The 16247-nt window shown below is 57.7% G+C and overlaps 4 protein-coding genes across 4 annotated transcripts; 2 read left to right on the top strand and 2 right to left on the bottom strand.

The window, feature by feature from the left end:
- Positions 1 to 409: 409 nt before the first annotated feature.
- On the bottom strand, positions 410 to 6394 carry E0L32_011491 (uncharacterized protein; the record flags this gene model as incomplete). The annotated part of the gene is made up of 5 exons (XM_031134227.1): positions 410 to 606; positions 672 to 821; positions 884 to 5875; positions 5933 to 6018; positions 6072 to 6394. The coding sequence occupies 5 exons, from the start codon at positions 6392 to 6394 to the stop codon at positions 410 to 412; spliced, it is 5748 nt and encodes a 1915-aa protein (XP_031000523.1).
- A 2466-nt stretch (positions 6395 to 8860) lies between these two features.
- On the top strand, positions 8861 to 10826 carry E0L32_011490 (uncharacterized protein; the record flags this gene model as incomplete). The annotated part of the gene is made up of 3 exons (XM_031134225.1): positions 8861 to 9472; positions 9538 to 10262; positions 10532 to 10826. 3 exons carry the CDS (start codon positions 8861 to 8863, stop codon positions 10824 to 10826), a joined length of 1632 nt encoding a protein of 543 aa, XP_031000522.1.
- A 362-nt stretch (positions 10827 to 11188) lies between these two features.
- E0L32_011489 (uncharacterized protein) lies at positions 11189 to 12276 on the top strand (the record flags this gene model as incomplete). The annotated part of the gene is made up of 2 exons (XM_031134224.1): positions 11189 to 11490; positions 11595 to 12276. 2 exons carry the CDS (start codon positions 11189 to 11191, stop codon positions 12274 to 12276), a joined length of 984 nt encoding a protein of 327 aa, XP_031000521.1.
- Positions 12277 to 13754: 1478 nt separating this feature from the next.
- E0L32_011488 (uncharacterized protein) lies at positions 13755 to 16067 on the bottom strand (the record flags this gene model as incomplete). The annotated part of the gene is made up of 3 exons (XM_031134223.1): positions 13755 to 15528; positions 15594 to 15705; positions 15779 to 16067. 3 exons carry the CDS (start codon positions 16065 to 16067, stop codon positions 13755 to 13757), a joined length of 2175 nt encoding a protein of 724 aa, XP_031000520.1.
- Positions 16068 to 16247: the final 180 nt, after the last annotated feature.

Genomic DNA, 16247 nt, shown 5'->3' with positions numbered 1-16247 from the left:
GGTTAAGGTATTTCATACATTGAGCGTGCCGCTTTTCTCCATTGCATCGCTCAAATCGATCCCGAGTCCAGGAAAAAAGAAACATGGAAATTGAGAAACGCGCAGAGGGGGTTGGTAAAGATAGGACGCAAACAAACAGAAATTCATCCGCGCCAAGGAAAAAATGTATGTGACAAGTCCCTCCACGCAGTTTTGTGTCCCCCATGCAATTCATAGTTCATTCATGTCCTGTCCCTTGTGCAATGACCACGGCACCAAGATTGCCTCCACGATGCCTTGGCGAATGTCATGCCGATAAGACTGTAGTAATCCATCCCCCCTTTTCATGTCCCAGCTGTGATGAGTTGTACTGTATTTAACCACGAGGGCAGTGTATCAAATTTGTGCGGCTAGTGCGCGCCGGCGGCGCTTACGAGAGGTGGAAAGCACCCTGGCCTTCCCTCATAGCCGTGGAAAGCTGCTTCTTCATGATGCTGATGTCGGTATAGTTGGGCAGCTTGAGGTAGTTGACGCATGTCATGACGCTGGGGAGGTAGTCGTCCGGGGTGTATGGATGCTCGCTTGGCTTGCAGACAACCGTAAACATCGGTGTCAAGCTTCGGAAACCTGGGGGAAAATTAAAGTATTAGCATGACCAACAGGATCTCAGATATCTGAATTAAGCTACTTACCTCCGATAGGCAGCTTGGGGCTACCGGTCGTGAACTGGAGGAAATCTCGACGCTCTTGCGGAGTGAATTTACTCATTGTTTCGAGGAGATTATGGACAGTGTTGCTGTCCATGTTGTATCCGTGATCGGCTTTGATAGAATCCATAAGTGCTGCGAAGCAGGTTAACCATGGCCCTCAGTGACAGGAAAGAACGCCCGTGGTATTTACTCACTCTCAAGAGACCAGTCCTCCTCGGCACGCCCGAACAGAGTCACGAGCTCATCAGGCGTGAATGCGCTGAGAGCGGAATAGGGGAAGACTTGCGAGAAACCAGTACGGAAGGCATCGACCTGGCGTCTAACACCTTTGCCAAGAGTCATGTCGAGAACCTTCTCTAGGTAAAGATCCACATTCTCGATAGTCACGTTGACTTGAGTGCCGTTGGGAATGAGCTCAATGTCGGCGTGACCAGGCAGTGTGAAGTCCAGGGAAAGTTGTTCAATCGCAACATTGTTGACAGTGATGTTCTGCACATCAGCCACCTTCTGCGCCGGAGTTCGGTGAGGGTCCTCGTCAATGTCCTTCTTGGCCATAGCAAACTTCTTGATGAGCATCAAGGAGCGAGCAAGTGCGGGGTCGACGACATTAATAGCGCCCAAGGAGGGACGGACACCAGACGACTCGTCTCCGATGCGGAAAAAGATGGGATTCAGGTTGATGTCAATGATCCGAGAGTCAAGCATGGACCTCGCAACAAACTTGCCGAGCACCTTGAACAGTCCGAGGATGCGCGTACCATTGGGCCCGTTTGCGTCCTCATCACTCAGAGGCCGGGGGAAGAGACCGTTGGGACTAACAACGAATTCCTTCTCGGCATCCGTGTCCGTATCGCGCCAGAGCTTGAGCTTCCTCTTCGAGAACTCCTTGGAAACAGTCGAGTAGAACTCCAGAGTCGGTCCTAGACCAGTGCCGACTTCCTCAAAATATTCTACTTCAAGGATGCTCTGGGATGCTCCGTACAGCTCCATGACCTTGACCGCCGACTCGAGGATCTTGGAGCGCGAGATTCGCACCTTCTGCCGCTGCAGACGACCAAGGAATGGCCGCTCGTCTCGTCGATCTCGGCGGGACTCCTCGTGAGATTGTGCATTCTGCCATCTGCTCATAGACCTGGCATAGCCAAAGGAAGTAGACTGCAGGAATAGGTGGCGCGTCTCGAAGGGGAATAGGAATGGATAGAGCCGGGCGAGATCCTCACTCCAGCCAGGCAGGCAGTTGCTCGCCACAATGAGAGGCTCTTCAAGCTGTCGGTTTAGCTTGGCTGTGAGCTTGGTGTTGACAAATTGGGACAGAGGCTCGATATTGAGCTTGACAGCGTCCTTGTTCTCGACGAGCACGTCGTCGATGTTGGCATTCAAGTCATGCAGGATCTTGAGCAGGCGTAGGATCGATGCCGATGTAGGGTTCTTCGCAAGGGTCTCAGGCGTAGTGCCCTCGCTTGCCTCGGTGTTTCCTGTAGAGGTGGAGAAAGAAATGGTCTCTGCGGGTGGGGGGCCGGGCACGCGGCGGAACTTGATGGAGTGAACAGCTGACCAGACGCTACGGCCAGCCTGTTCCTCAGATGGTGACGAGCTGTGGACCGCTCGATAAATGGTGGTCTCGTTGGGGATCACCTTGTCATCGGTGCTGAACTCGATGTGCCAGTCCTGAGGGACAGCCTGCAGAGCAGCTGCATAGGACGGCCGCGACGACGCAGAAGGCGTGGGGGTGCTCTGTGCAGCAGCAGCAGCGGAGGCGCTAGCTCGCGATGGCGTTGCTGAAGACCCGTGCGATGGAGTGGGAATACGGGTGCCGTCTTCCTTGCGTGCTGTGATCTTACCACCAGCAGCCACCTCCATGTTGACAGCCGACGGGTCCGATGTGGGCTCGTCGTCCATGTCCTCATCGAGTTGTCCAACAACGGTATCTAGTGCACCGCTCTCGTGGAGATCCTCGTCGTCGTCCGAGAGCTGCTTCTCGTCTGCACACTCCAGTGCGTTCTCCAAATCGTCGTCCTCTTCCGGAGGAGGCCGTGGAGGGGGCGGAGTGGCAGTAGAGCCGGGGTGACGACGCGTCGACCGACGAACGCTCGCCTTCTCCTTTGGCGTAGAGGCCGAGGCAGAAGCTGGCGCTGGCGTCTCGGGCGCGTGGCTTGGACGCGGAGTAGACTTGCGAGCAGATCGAGTGCTGGACCCGAGGCCTGGACCGGAAGAAGAGAACGGACTGGAACCGGGTATCTGCGGGGGAGCTCGCTCTCCGAGTCTTGATGCCGAGGGAACACCAAACGGGAGACCAGCACTGCCGGCGAGAGCAGCAAGCGCTCTAGACAGGTTCTCGCGGCGAACGCTGCGCGGCCGCTCCGAAAGGCTGATCCGGGGGCGGAGGTAATCGTCCAAGGACTTGAACGTGGCGATAGCGTGGATAGTGACCATGATGCTCCGATATGCGCGGGGGATATCCGAGTCGTCATCAGCCACCAGTTTCAGTCTAATCTGCTTGGCTAGCATCGAAGCGGCACTGCTCCGATTGCCATCAAGTGCGTTGTGGTGAACAGTAAGGACTTCGAAATGCTCTGACCGGCTCAGAAGATCCTGCAGCTTGTGGATCAGGACGCTGAAAGGCGTTGCCGGGGAGTCGGCAGTCGCAGTCTTGGGCTTTGACCTGACTGAATAGCCCATGAAGACTTGGAGAAACGCAGACTGTGCAGCCGTGGCCAAAGACTCGTCGGGATTACTGAACACCCCTTCAAGAACACGGACAACGCTCGAGGCAAGAAGCTCGGCGCTAGTCACGCTCTCCAAGACATCCGAATCGAAAAAGGATGCCAGAGCTTTGAAGAGCTCTTGGCCTTCCTCAGGGGCTAGATTGGCGGACGAGCGGTGGAGATAGAAGGCCTCGATCTGGGAGGCAATCTCGGAGAGACGATCCAGAACCTTGCTGGCCTTCTTCTTCATGGCCTTTCCATGCTTCTCTGTCTCGTGGGTCTCGAGGAACTGCTTGGATACCTCTACAATGCGGTGCCGAAGAGACGGAGGTCGAACAATGGAGCGCGTGGGAGGAGCATCGAGGGACATCATAGAATCACTGCTAGGGGAGCCGGACATCTCCTCATCGTCGTCGTCATCCTCATTCTCGTTGTCCTCTTCTTGGCTCCCGTGGCCCTCCTCATTGTCGTGCTCATCGTCACTATCGTGCTCGTGCTCGTTGTCCTCGTCAGCAGAGGAATGGTCGGAGCCCTCGTCTTCTCCATCTTCGTCTTCAGCCTCACCAGCCTGATCGTCGTTCTCCTCTCCGTCCTCGTCCTCGTGATCTGAATGATGGTCCTCGGAATCATGAGAGGCCGGGACGACTGGCGGCGGAGGGCGAGGAGTGAGGATAGGCAGATCAATCTCTTCGATCGCGGGCTGTTCGGCGGCAAGCTTTGTAATCTCGGCAATGACGCCCTCTCGGTAGAGTTGGTAGCGGTAGACTTCGTCGAGTCGGCTCATAAGCAACTCGGTCGCTTGCAATGCGTACATGACTAGGGAGTCATGATCCTGCTGAGACAGAATGGATGCAAGAAAAGAAGCATAAGGCACAGCTTTGAGAGCCTCGACCAGAATCTCGATATCCAAGTTAGAGAGCATCTTCAGCTGGGCCATCAGCACCTTCTGGCGGACACTGAGATTGACCGTGCTGGAAAACGCATCTGTCAAGGTAGGGAACAGGATGAGGGCGAAACGCCGGACCTCGGTCTTGCAACCTGCCAAGAGTTCAACTCGCTTATCGTTGGTCGACTTCTTTCGCGAAGCACTGGGATCCGCCGTTTCCAACTTCACGAACTGTCCCGAGGCCGGATCGGCGGATCCAGGAAGAGCGGGAAGAAGCTCGCAGATGACGTTCAGAGTCTCGATGATCTGTTCGCGGGGCCGGTGGATAAGGGCCTGCATGATCAAGACGCTGTCCAGTTTGGCAGCTACATCCTCGGTGCCACTGGGTGGGGACACGCCAGTCAATATCTGGTACAATGTCTCCACGACGTTCATCTTGAAGAGCTCGGCCGAGAGGCGCGGGCTGGCCTTGGCCGTAATGGCTAAAACGCGCAAGAACTTGGTATGGTTGTCCGGGCTGATCAGGTTGGTGGTTCCCGGAAGGAGCAGGCGAAGGATCGCTTTGAGAAGATCAACGTCGATGAGCTCCTCGAGCTTGGACGGGGCGCCCTTAAAGTTCTCGACAATGCGCGACACACACTTGGATGCTTGCTCGACGACCCTCTGATCGCTGCTGTTAAGGACGTTCAGGAGAATGGGCATGACGTCTCGCACGACGGGGAAGGTATCCTCCGGGATCATTCGACAACAGTTGGCAGCTGTGGTGACGGCCGTCCGCTGCGTGCTTGTCGCGAAGAAATCCAAGTACGAAAGACACGCCGTCAGGCCACCCTCCCTGATGATGCTGGTCGGGTACTCGTACGAGATCTTCTCCAGAGTGCTCAGGGCCTGTTCGGCCAGGTCGATGAATGAGATCTCGAGCAGCTTCTGGCACAGAACGGGCACAGCTCCGGCAAACACAACGTGACTAGCACTGCTGGGCAAGGCCTCCATAAGGTTTGCCAGACAGCGACAGGCGAGAAGCATCATCTCTGGATTCTCCTCTCCTGTGATCTCGTTGGGTTGCATGAGAGCGACAAGCTCCTTAGCGAACTGCTCGGGTGCGAATGTCCCTGCCAGGTTATCCTCGTTGGACACGAGTAAGATCTCTGACAGCTCCTGCAGGGCAATAAGCTGCAGAGAGGGGTCCTCCTTTTGGCGAAGATTGCTGAGGATGTCCCTGAATCGTTGGCCCATCCCCGACAGCGACATGAGACTACTGAGCATGGCCAAGGAGCTGGACATGCCCCGGGGCGCACCGCCGAGTGCACTGCCAAAGGGGTTCATTGCCGCACTCATCTCGTCGTCATCGTCTTCCTCTTCTCCATAGGGGTTGCCTTCTTCGTCCTCCTCCTCCTCGTCATCGTCGTCTTCGTCATGTTCGCCGTTGTCTCCGGCGTCCCCTTGACCATCTTCATCTATAGTCGGGGGTGGAGGCGGTAGCGAGTCGTTATCCGCGTCGTCGGTGCCCGCCATCTTGGTATCTGGATCGGGGGCATGGTTCGAAGAGCGTCTTGACTTGCGGGCCGATGTAGATGCGGCTGTGGCGGAGACGTCTGCGTTATGACGGTGAGTAGGCAGACTAGCCATGGGCGTGTGAAAGAAATACTTACCTGACGTGTTCTTCTTGCTACGGCTGGGCTTGCGGCTGGAAGCAGCGGAGGTATTTGACGGTGTGAGGGTAGACTCTGGGGGAAACCTAGTAGATGGTTAGCATAGAAGTAGGTCTGCTAGCTGGCAAGGATTACAAACCCTGGGCTGGACATGGTGGCAGCAGCTTTACCCTTCCTATTGCGAGGCGGAAGGGGCTCTGGTGCTACGGGCTCCGGGATAGGGTCGGGGACCTTTTGCCGCTTCGAACGACGGCTAGGAGTGGGTTGAGGAGGGGAAGCCTGGGGAGGACTGGTATCGTTGGCCTTCCGCTTGCGTGTCGAAGCTCGGGTAGGATGATTCGGGGTCGAGGCGGAAGCAGCAACCGCAGTCGTCAAACCGGCAGCGGCAGCGGCAGCAGCAGCCGGGGACTCTGCCTGGCTTGCTGCTTGGCGAGCGGAGGCGCGAGTGATTCTGGGAGACATGAGTACAGGTTCGATCTCTTGCGGATGAGTTGTATGTGATGCAAATTAAATATCATCAGAGAGATAACCGACGGCCGAACCAAGTAGAAGTTTGTTGGCCGTCGGTGGGAGGTTTATGCATCGAGTGAAGGAGCAGAATAAAGTGTGTGGGGTTGATGGTCAAGATTTCGAAGTGGTGGTGAAGAATAAATGGGGATGCAGTGCGTTGGCAGACAATTCCTCCTATCGCTGGTGGCCTGTTGGGGTATTCAGGTGGTCCGACCTCACTGTCACCAGATGGGAGGCAGACAGTGACTCCTGGGAAGCAGCTCGAGGTCGGTTTGCGGTCGCTGTGAATCACCGACGGGGGCGCTGTATTGGATGATTGCCTAGCACGCGACTTGGGAGGGGCGGTGGTGACGCTTGAATTATCGAGGCGGGATGAGACCCAAGGATCGAAGTTGGCGAGGAACGAATGGCCAAGGGCGAGCAGGATAGTGGAGGGAGGTGAGTGAGCAGGAAATTGGAGGTGAGGGAGAGGAGAGGAGGGGTCGGGCGGGCAGGCTGGGGGGATGGAGAGACGGGGAGAATTGAGGATGGAGATGAAAGGAGGTTGGCGATGACGGAGGGCGAGAGGAGGAGGAGGAGGAGGAGGAGCAAACGCAGTAGACGACCGAAGAAAAAGAAAAGAAGAAAAAAAGAGTCGTTGTACCTTGTCGAGGAGGCCGCTGAGCGGGCAGGAGCGTGTTGGAGATGGGAGGAGAAGGAGCCCGAGACGGCGGGTGCAGTCGATGCTGAGGAAGGCGTCGAGGAGGAAGGCAGTCGCACTGGCGGATCGTTATCGACAACCGATCTGGAGCGCGGCTTTGCACAGATTCGTTCTGCCATGGATTACGCCATGAGGCAAAGGCCGGGCAGGTGGCCAGGATGCAGCGGCGAGGCTTTGGCGGGCGGGATCGTATCGCTGGTCGTCGGGCTGGGGGGAGACGGTCGGGTTCTTGTTTGGTCGCTTGCTTTCTCAACACTCTCTCTGTGGCATCGGCCGTCGTCTTTGTCAGGCAACGAACAGCACAGAGTCCCGGCGGCAGCACAGGATCGCTGGGTCAGGATGATCGTATGTCCGAAAGGAAGGGGGGTGAGGATGCAGTGGTGACACGGATGTACGAAATGGGGTCGCAGAAAGGTAAATTGTGAGAGTTTGGTGGAAGATTCCGAGCCACAGGTTGAACGACTGAGCCTTTCGGGGACGATTGACCCATGGGGCTGATGCTAAAAGCATCACTCTGGCTGGTGGTGTCCGGCCCATACAACCACCTACCTCTACCTAAAGTACCTTAACACAAGCACATCCATCCATAACTACCTCCTACATGGAAACAATCCATCCACCTGGGCAGTCCGTTTGACCCAACCACTCACTGTCTGGGCCCGTCCAGTCCCGCTCGCCAGCGCAATGTACCCCCAGGGTGCACCCTCTAGGCGGATTAGCAGGCTTTCAGTGGTGGGGTGGTACCTTGTGGCCAGTAATCCACCCCCACTACGGGCATCCTGGCCCCCCCTTTGGCACAGTCTTTATTTCGCTAGCGCAGCACTGTCGCCCATCTTGGCGCTTGGTCTGACGTGCGATCGCGACATTGGCTGGAGAGAGGCTCTGCCTACTTGTAGCCGCCCGACGTAGACCTGGAGGCCCGTCCCCGGTCGATCTTGAGGAGTAAGGCCCACTGCCTGTTGGTTGCATGTCTCTACAATTCCTAAGGGTCTTTCTTATTTGAAGTGCCGACTGGTGTTGCTTTTGATCAAATCATTCTTAGCTGCCGTTCCTGTATTTTGCTCAGTCCAAGGCACCTAGGTATCTCTAAGGGCAGCACTTGATCTGATTTCATCTGCTGCAGGGAACGCAACTTCCATCTTGACTACTCAAAGGTGTCACTCTTTCAACTCAGTCAGATCCTGGGAACTGCTATTGTCGGATTACCACCGTATTTGGCTGTACCTGGGAGGGCATCCGTCCTGTTGGAGCCTGTCTTGAAGTTGCGGAGAGTGCATCGAAGTAAACAAGCCGCTTTCTAGATTGTTAAAACCAGATACGAAGACAAAGCCTTCCCTCCGTGCCATATACCCAAGAGAGTTAAAATCAACTCCAAAATCAACAACCTCTCCGAATGTTTCAACAAGGTGCAGCAAATGTGCTTCCCCAGCTCTCCTTATCAACGGCGCCGATAAGCGGCATTCCTCTTGTGCCGAGCGCTTGTCGTCGGCTCAGGGTGACGTCGGTGTTTCCGGGGAATGAGCGGCTCTCTCTCGACGACGCTTACCCCAGACTCAACCCCCCTTCCCTTTCCCTCTTCCAGATTCTCAAGTGTTGTTCTTTTTTTTTTCCGAATGTAGAACACAGAGCGGCCTCAATTGCGAAAGGAACAAGCGTATGGAACTGGCGATAGCGTCTGGAACTGTCATATAACCGGACGACCCCCCGACAAACACACAATGCGGGCTCGCGTCTCCACGTCCGCCGCCGCCCGCACCCTGGCCGCCCGCTGCTCGGCGCGGGCGTCGACAACGACAGCTCCCCCCATCGCCGCGGCGGCGCGGCAGCAGATCCGCGCCGCCGGTGGGCTCTCGCAGAGGCCCGACTCCAACTTCGTCTCCTTCCCCGGCGCGCTCAAGAGCGCCTTCACCAGCGACCTCAAGTTCGAGCACCCGTCCGAGTACCCGGCCATGCCGACCTACCGCGTCGTCGACCAGCAGGGCGTCGTCGTGGACCGCAAGTTCAAGCCGGACCTCAGCGACGAGGAGGTCGTCAAGCTGTACAAGGACATGCTGACCGTCTCCATCATGGACATCATCATGTTCGACGCCCAGAGGCAAGGACGCATCAGCTTCTACATGGTCTCGGCCGGCGAGGAGGCCGTCTGCGTGGGCTCCGCCTCGGCGCTGCGGCCCGACGATGTCGTCTTTTCCCAGTACCGAGAGCAGGGCGTCTTCCAGCAGCGCGGCTTCCAGCTCAGCGACTTTATGAGCCAGCTGTTCGCCAACAAGAACGACCCGGGCAAGGGCAGGCAGATGCCCGTCCACTACGGCAGCAAGAAACTGCATATTGTAAGCGCATCCAGGACACCGTTTACCTTGTCACATCAGCACACTGACTTCTCCTCCAAAAACAGCACACCATCTCCTCCCCGCTAGGCACCCAGATCCCCCACGCCGCGGGCGCCGCCTACGCCCTCAAGATCCAGCGCATGCAGGACCCCTCGGCGCCGCCGCGCATAGCCGTCGTCTACTTTGGCGAGGGCGCCGCCAGCGAGGGCGACTTCCACGCCGCGCTCAACATCGCCGCCACGCGCTCCTGCCCCGTCGTCTTCGTCTGCCGCAACAACGGCTACTCCATCTCCACCCCGTCCCTCGAGCAGTACCGCGGCGACGGCATCGCCAGCCGCGGGCTCGGCTACGGCATCGACACCATCCGCGTCGACGGCAACGACCTGTGGGCCGTGCGCGAGGCCACCAAGCGCGCGCGCGAGATGGCGCTCGAGGGCGGCGGCCGGCCCGTGCTCATGGAGTGCATGACCTACCGCGTCGGCCACCACAGCACGTCCGACGACTCGTTTGCCTACCGCGCGCGCGTCGAGGTCGAGGACTGGAAGCGCCGGGACAACCCCATCTCGCGCCTGCGCAAGTGGATGGAGGCCAAGGGGTGCTGGGACGAGGCCAAGGAGAAGGAGGCGCGCGACACCATCAGGAGGAATGTGCTCAAGGCGTTCTCCGAGGCAGAGAAGATCAAGAAGCCGCCAATCATCTCCATGTTCCAGGATGTGTACGAGGATCTCACGCCAGACCAGAAGAGACAGGTGGAGGAGCTGAGGCAACATCTAGAGGAATACCCCGAGGAGTACGACGTAGATGATTATGAAGGGGGGCGGGATTCTTTGAAAGTGTAATTAGACCAAAATCAGAAATCATAGACTATTTGCAGCAGCAAAACCAGTCGTGGGGACTTGACGTGAAAGTGAATCGAGGGTGAGAAGTGAGAAGTGAGTACCTGCTTGCCACTGTCAAACTCCAGCACTCATTGCAGCTTGACCTACCTGCAATTTCTACCTTCAACACGCCATCAAATATCATCAAAGCTTCAAACCACAACCATCAGCCGCGTCCAAGCCTCACCATTCTCCCATCATCACACAACACAACACTCTCACCGACGATAGTCCCGAGACGAAGATATCACGACAATCTCACTGAACAGCCTCCTCAGCAACACCCATCTACCTCCATAATGTCTCAAGCAGCAACAATCGCTGTCGTCTTCCTCGTGCTCTTCACCATCGCCTTCGCGGCCTTCATCTGGGGCTTCAACAAGATCGGCTGGCTCGCTCGCATCATCGCCGCCAGGAAGAAGGAGAAGGCCGAAGCCGCCGCCGCAGCAGCAGCAAGCGAGGCCCCAACCGCATAAGTGGGTGGCGGGAAGCTCGACAAGTTCATACAGTGTGACCGAGCTTCTCATATACTCACTCGCCCGGTCTTCCGGAACAAGACAAGGCAAAGCAGCATATCCCCCCACCGTTGTTTCGAGCAGAAAAGAGCTCGTTTCAACCATCAAAATCCCCACACGCCTTGTACGGTCCCACCCACTAGAAAACCACCCCCCACACAAGGCTGAGATCCCGAGCCACAGCGCGCCACGGCGCCACACCTCAAATTTCCATTTTCGCCCTCTCAGCCTTCCGATCGCCTGACCACGACCGCCGAACCCTCTCCTCCGTCCCCCCCTCCTTTGAACCGCTGCCGCCAGCAGCAGCCGGCCCATACTGCACAATGGCCGCGCGACCGCTCCTCCGGTCCCGGGCCCTCCGGAGCCTCTCCTCCGCCCCGGCGAGGATATCCCGACCCTTTTCCGCAAGCACCACGCGCTGCCTCCAGCAGCAGCAGCAGCAGCAACAGCAGAATGCGACCACCAGCTCAGGCAGCAGCCCCGGCGAGAAGACGACGCACTTCGGCTTCGAGACCGTCACCGAGTCGGAGAAGACGCAGCGCGTCGCCGGCGTCTTCACCAGCGTCGCCGAGTCGTACGACAAGATGAACGACCTCATGTCCTTTGGCTGGCACCGCATCTGGAAGTACGCTTGTCCCCCCCCCCCCCCCCCCCCCCTTTCCTTCACACACCCGTCTCCCAATCCCGCGAATCACGCTAACCACCGGCCATCACAACCAAAAAAAACAGAGACCACTTCGTCACCTCGCTCTCCCCAGGCCTCTCCTCCCCGTCCCACCCGCAGGCGCCGCAGCACATCCTCGACATCGCCGGCGGCACGGGCGACATCGCCTTCCGGCACCTGCACCACGCGCACGTCCTCAACGCCAACCCCAACGTGGCCGTCACCATCTCGGACATCAACCCGGCCATGCTGGCCGTCGGCCGCCAGCGCGCCGCCGAGCGCCTGCCGCTGGCCTCCCAGCGCGCGGCCCTCTCCTTCCTCGAGGCCGACGCCACCGACCTGCGCGCCGCCGGCGTCCCCGACGCCTCGGTCGACCTGTACACCGTGGCCTTTGGCATCCGCAACTTCACCGACATCCCCGCCGCGCTGCGCGAGGCCTACCGCGTGCTCAAGCCGGGCGGGGTCTTCGCCTGCCTCGAGTTCAGCAAGGCCGACGCGCACCCGCTCTTCAACGCCGTCTACAAGCGCTGGTCCTTCAGCGCCATCCCGCTCATCGGGCAGCTCGTCGCCGGCGACCGCGACAGCTACCAGTACCTCGTCGAGAGCATCGAGAGGTTCCCCAGCCAGGAGCAGTTCCGCGACATGATTGTCGACGCCGGGTTCGTCGTCGGCGGCACCGGGTACGAGGACCTGACCGGCGGCGTGGCGGCTATACATAAGGGTGTCAAGCCCATCGAGAGGAAGTAAAAAGTAAGCAAGGCTCCGGGGAGGAAATGAATATTGCTTGGGAAAATGTGAAAGAGAGAGCTTGTATGGTGGGTGGTTTTGTAACAATTGCTCTTGTAAGACCAGTTTTTTCCTTCATCGTGCGAGAGATATCGAGAAATGTCTCGCAACAAGGCGGTGAAACATAGACTCTTTTGGAGGGGAGAATGAAGTTCACCTCTGCTCTGTAACATAGTAGAACGAGAAAAGAACTGTATTAACTGAGAGGAATATGTGCGAAGACTTCTTGGTTGATGAACCGTACGATCACGGCGAAGCATTGTTGGGCAAAACGGTAGAAGAAGACGCGTGCCTTTGCCTATTGGAGACGGATGATGACTACCAACAAATAGGTAGATATACCTCTTTCGCGTCCGTCCGTCCCTCTGAACGTCTAGCACTTAGTGGCCAGAAGATATATCTATCCCACAAGCTGGTTCTCGGTCTACCTGTAGGTACAAGCCGAGCTTCACTATAAATCAGACACAGTTGAAGAGGCACAATGAACTGAACACCTATGATCCAGAGACACTATGACAGTTCCCAGTGATAACGATACAGTTGTTATTAGTCCCCGATTCTTTAACCTCTCGACGATGGTATAGCCCGTGGCCGATGAGTCAACTCACCCGGACCTCCATGTACGCGAGTTTGCAAGTTCCGGATGCGCGAGATATCTACTCAACACCAGACACAACATCAAGACGTGTCCCTCTTTTAAACCACATACACGTCAACGTTGTATGCCGTCCCACGAAATGCCTTGTCACCAGGAGCATGGCCTAGAACCTCATAGACTCTTCTCATCCTCTCTTCCTTCTCGCACCACGGACCACGGACCACAGGTTTCAGTAGAGTAACATAGTAATAAAAAAAACAAGGTATTATTTCTGAGTAATCTTCTTCTTCTCTTTCATAAACGTTTCTTGCTCACTTCTAGTCTCCTTCCTCTTTTTCCCCTTTGCCTGGAAAAATGTCTTAGAAATAGAAGGCTACCTTTCTTCGTCCATCATCCATCCATCCATCCCTTGGCAGCTAACAAAAAAAGAGAATAACAAGAGCAGTTGTAAAAAAAGAACCGACCAAAGACAACCAACCCCCCTCTACGTCCCACTCCTCCTCTCTCTCCCCCCGTCCGCCTTTTTTACAATTCTGTTTTACTTTTCCAGGGCCAAAAGAAGTAGTAGTAGTTGTTGGTGTGAGCAGGAAACTTTAGAAAAAGCGTAATAAAAAACAAGAGAAAACTAGTCAGAGCAGATATGATCCCTGCGCCTGCCTCGAGGCAGATGGCGCGCATGGCCACGTTTTGTAGCAGATGAGAGCGTTATGAACCGACGTTGTATGATGACAATACTGAGACACGGGGATGGGTTGAGACGAAAGGCGAAGGCCGGGTTGCTGGCAGTAGAAACCAGCCTTCGAGTCTCAAGGGACAAACGGGATCAGGCAGAATATCGAGCCTAAGATTCGGTCGGGGTCGCCGCCGCAGGGGCTGGAGAACCGTTACCGCCCTCGCCCTTGCTCATGCCACCCCTCGGGCCGCCACGGCCACGGGGACCGCGCCCATCACCTCGTCCGCCACGCCCTCCACGTCCACCACGTCGGCCGGCGCCTTCGCTGTCGCTAGCAGTACCGCCGCCGGCACTGCGGTATCCGCTCTGTCCACCGGGAGCGCCGCCGCGGTTGCTGCTACCCCAGGTACCGGCGCCACCGCCACCACGGCCGTACGTCTTGGTAGACTCGCGAGGCTGATAGATCCTCACAAGAGGCTTGCTACGATCCTCTTGGGTGCGGGTCTTGAATTCCTCGGGCAGGCGGGCAAGAGCGCCATCTCGGTCTTCCTTGGTGTCAAAGTGAACGACCTTGTTGGTCTGTCCGTATTTCTCGATCCTGGAGATCCTGGACCGGTCATCATCGGCAAACATCTCGCGCGTCAAGTCGTCGCTCTGTGCGTTCATGACGAAGAGACCCATAATCTCTGTCGGCTTGGGCGCAGGGGATGCGGACTCGGGGCCGGGGGCGGCACCGTTAGCGCCCATCGGGGCAGCCTTGTCAGCATCCTTCGGCGCGGGGGTAGAGGCGGGCTGAGGCGTGGCCGGTTTGGCAGGGCCGGAGCCGGGAGCGGGCTTCGGTGCCTGCTGAGCGGAGCCCTGGCGACTGGGCAGCGGCGCGGCAGCAGGGGCAGTCTGCGCCGCAGGGGCGGCAGCCGGGGCGGTAGGTTGGGGGGTGCCAGAGGGGGCCGGGACACCCGGAGGCAGGTTGGGTTGTTGCTTCTGGCCTCGGTGAGAGAAGTTGAAGCCCTGTGCGCGCATCTCGGTACCGATGCGGCCATCCTGGACCTCGAGAACCAGCCAGCCAAAGGCAGCGTCGGCGAGGTTGAAGTTCCACATGTTCTTGAAGGCGCTCTCGTCGACTTGGCCGACGGGTGCGCCAGCGGGGCTAGGGCCGCCGAAGGGGTTGCCACCGGCGGCAGTGGCAGGCATCTTCTCGACGATGCCGAGGGCGTTCTTCAGCAGGTTCTGCTGAGCCTGGTTCTGCTCGATGGCGGGCTCCACCTCGCCCTTGACCGTCTCCCAGACATCATTGAACGACGCCTTGCTCGCAGCAAGCTTGCCGCGGTAATGGTCGAGAGTGGGGTTGACCGAGAACTCGTTGTAAGAGCTACCATACCGGAAATGGAGACCAGCCGAGATGGAGAAATCGGCCTTCAGGGTGACGGACAGCTGATTGAGAATACCTTCGCGAGCGGGGGAGGCATGGGTCACAAAGATTCGGGTTTCGGAGGGGTCGTAAACGCGGTTTGCCGTGTCGACGAGCTCACCCATCTGCAGGAGTGTAGTCCACATGGTTCCCTGGCCTCCAGCGATCGTAGTCCTGCCCTCGCCATTGTCAAACAGCTTATGCATCACGACTGCGCCGCCCAGGCCGAGCAGACGGAGCTTCACACCGCCAACCTCGAGCAGCATTGACTGTGCCTCGTCGATGATGTGCAGGTTGTGTACCTTGTACTCACGGGATCGGAACTTCTCCAGCACCCGGACATCCTCGCAGGCACCCCAGACGGTATAGACAGGCACCTCGAGCTTGACCTCGCCGGACAGGAGAAGCGGCAGTTCTGATAGCGGGAGCTCGGCTGGGGAGAATCGCGACTTGACGGGGCCCGGGCCTTGCTGGATAGACTTCTTGACAGGCTCCGGGATCAGAGGGGAGTATTGGGCGACATGCTTCAACGTCCTGTGGCAGAAAGCTGGTTAGTGATGTGGTCCACGATCCAAGGCAGGATAGAGGTGGGACTGTACTTCTCGGCGATGCGCTCGAGGGACGTCTCGTCGTAGAATCCAAAGTCACCGGTGTGGATGACATGGTCTGCGCGTGCCTGCTTTGCGAGCTCGTTGAGGGATCTCAGGTTTCCTTTTTTTGCGACAGCGTCAGTACATCGAACATGTCGGGGGACGGGGATGCATGTCAGGACGTGGTGACATACCGCGGACATCGGCGATGCAGAGGATGCGGATGGGACCGGTCTGGATGACGCGACCTTGGTTCGGCAGGAGAGGAGTCGCTTGGAGCGGCAGGTTGGGGTGGGCGCCAGGTGCTCCGTTAGGCATGTAGCCTTGGTTGCTGTTGTAAGGCTGGCGAGGTTGCTGATATTCATAAGCTGTCAGTCTCTGGCTAACACCGTGACGCTGGCGCCACTGCAGTGGCCCGCTGGGGTGCAACTGGGGGCGGTTGTTGAAGGCTAGAGCAGTCGCCATGGTGGTGTCGGCGGCCATGTGCAGCTGGTGATGAGGTTGGCACGTTTGAGATGGGCTGGTAAGGGTGGTGGTGAAGAGGGACGAGGGGCAGATGTGGATGGGATGGTGACCGGACTGTAGCAGAAAAAGTCAAAGGGAGCTCACAGATGCCATGTCAGAGCTATGGAGAGGAGAAGGTGAGGCGAGAGAGAAGGAGAA

The sequence above is a fragment of the Thyridium curvatum genome, assembly GCF_004353045.1.
Source record: "Thyridium curvatum strain D216 chromosome Unknown NODE_108_length_111781_cov_84.672649, whole genome shotgun sequence".
NCBI lineage: Eukaryota > Fungi > Ascomycota > Sordariomycetes > Thyridiales > Thyridiaceae > Thyridium > Thyridium curvatum.
This window is presented reverse-complemented; position numbering and strand designations above follow the sequence as displayed.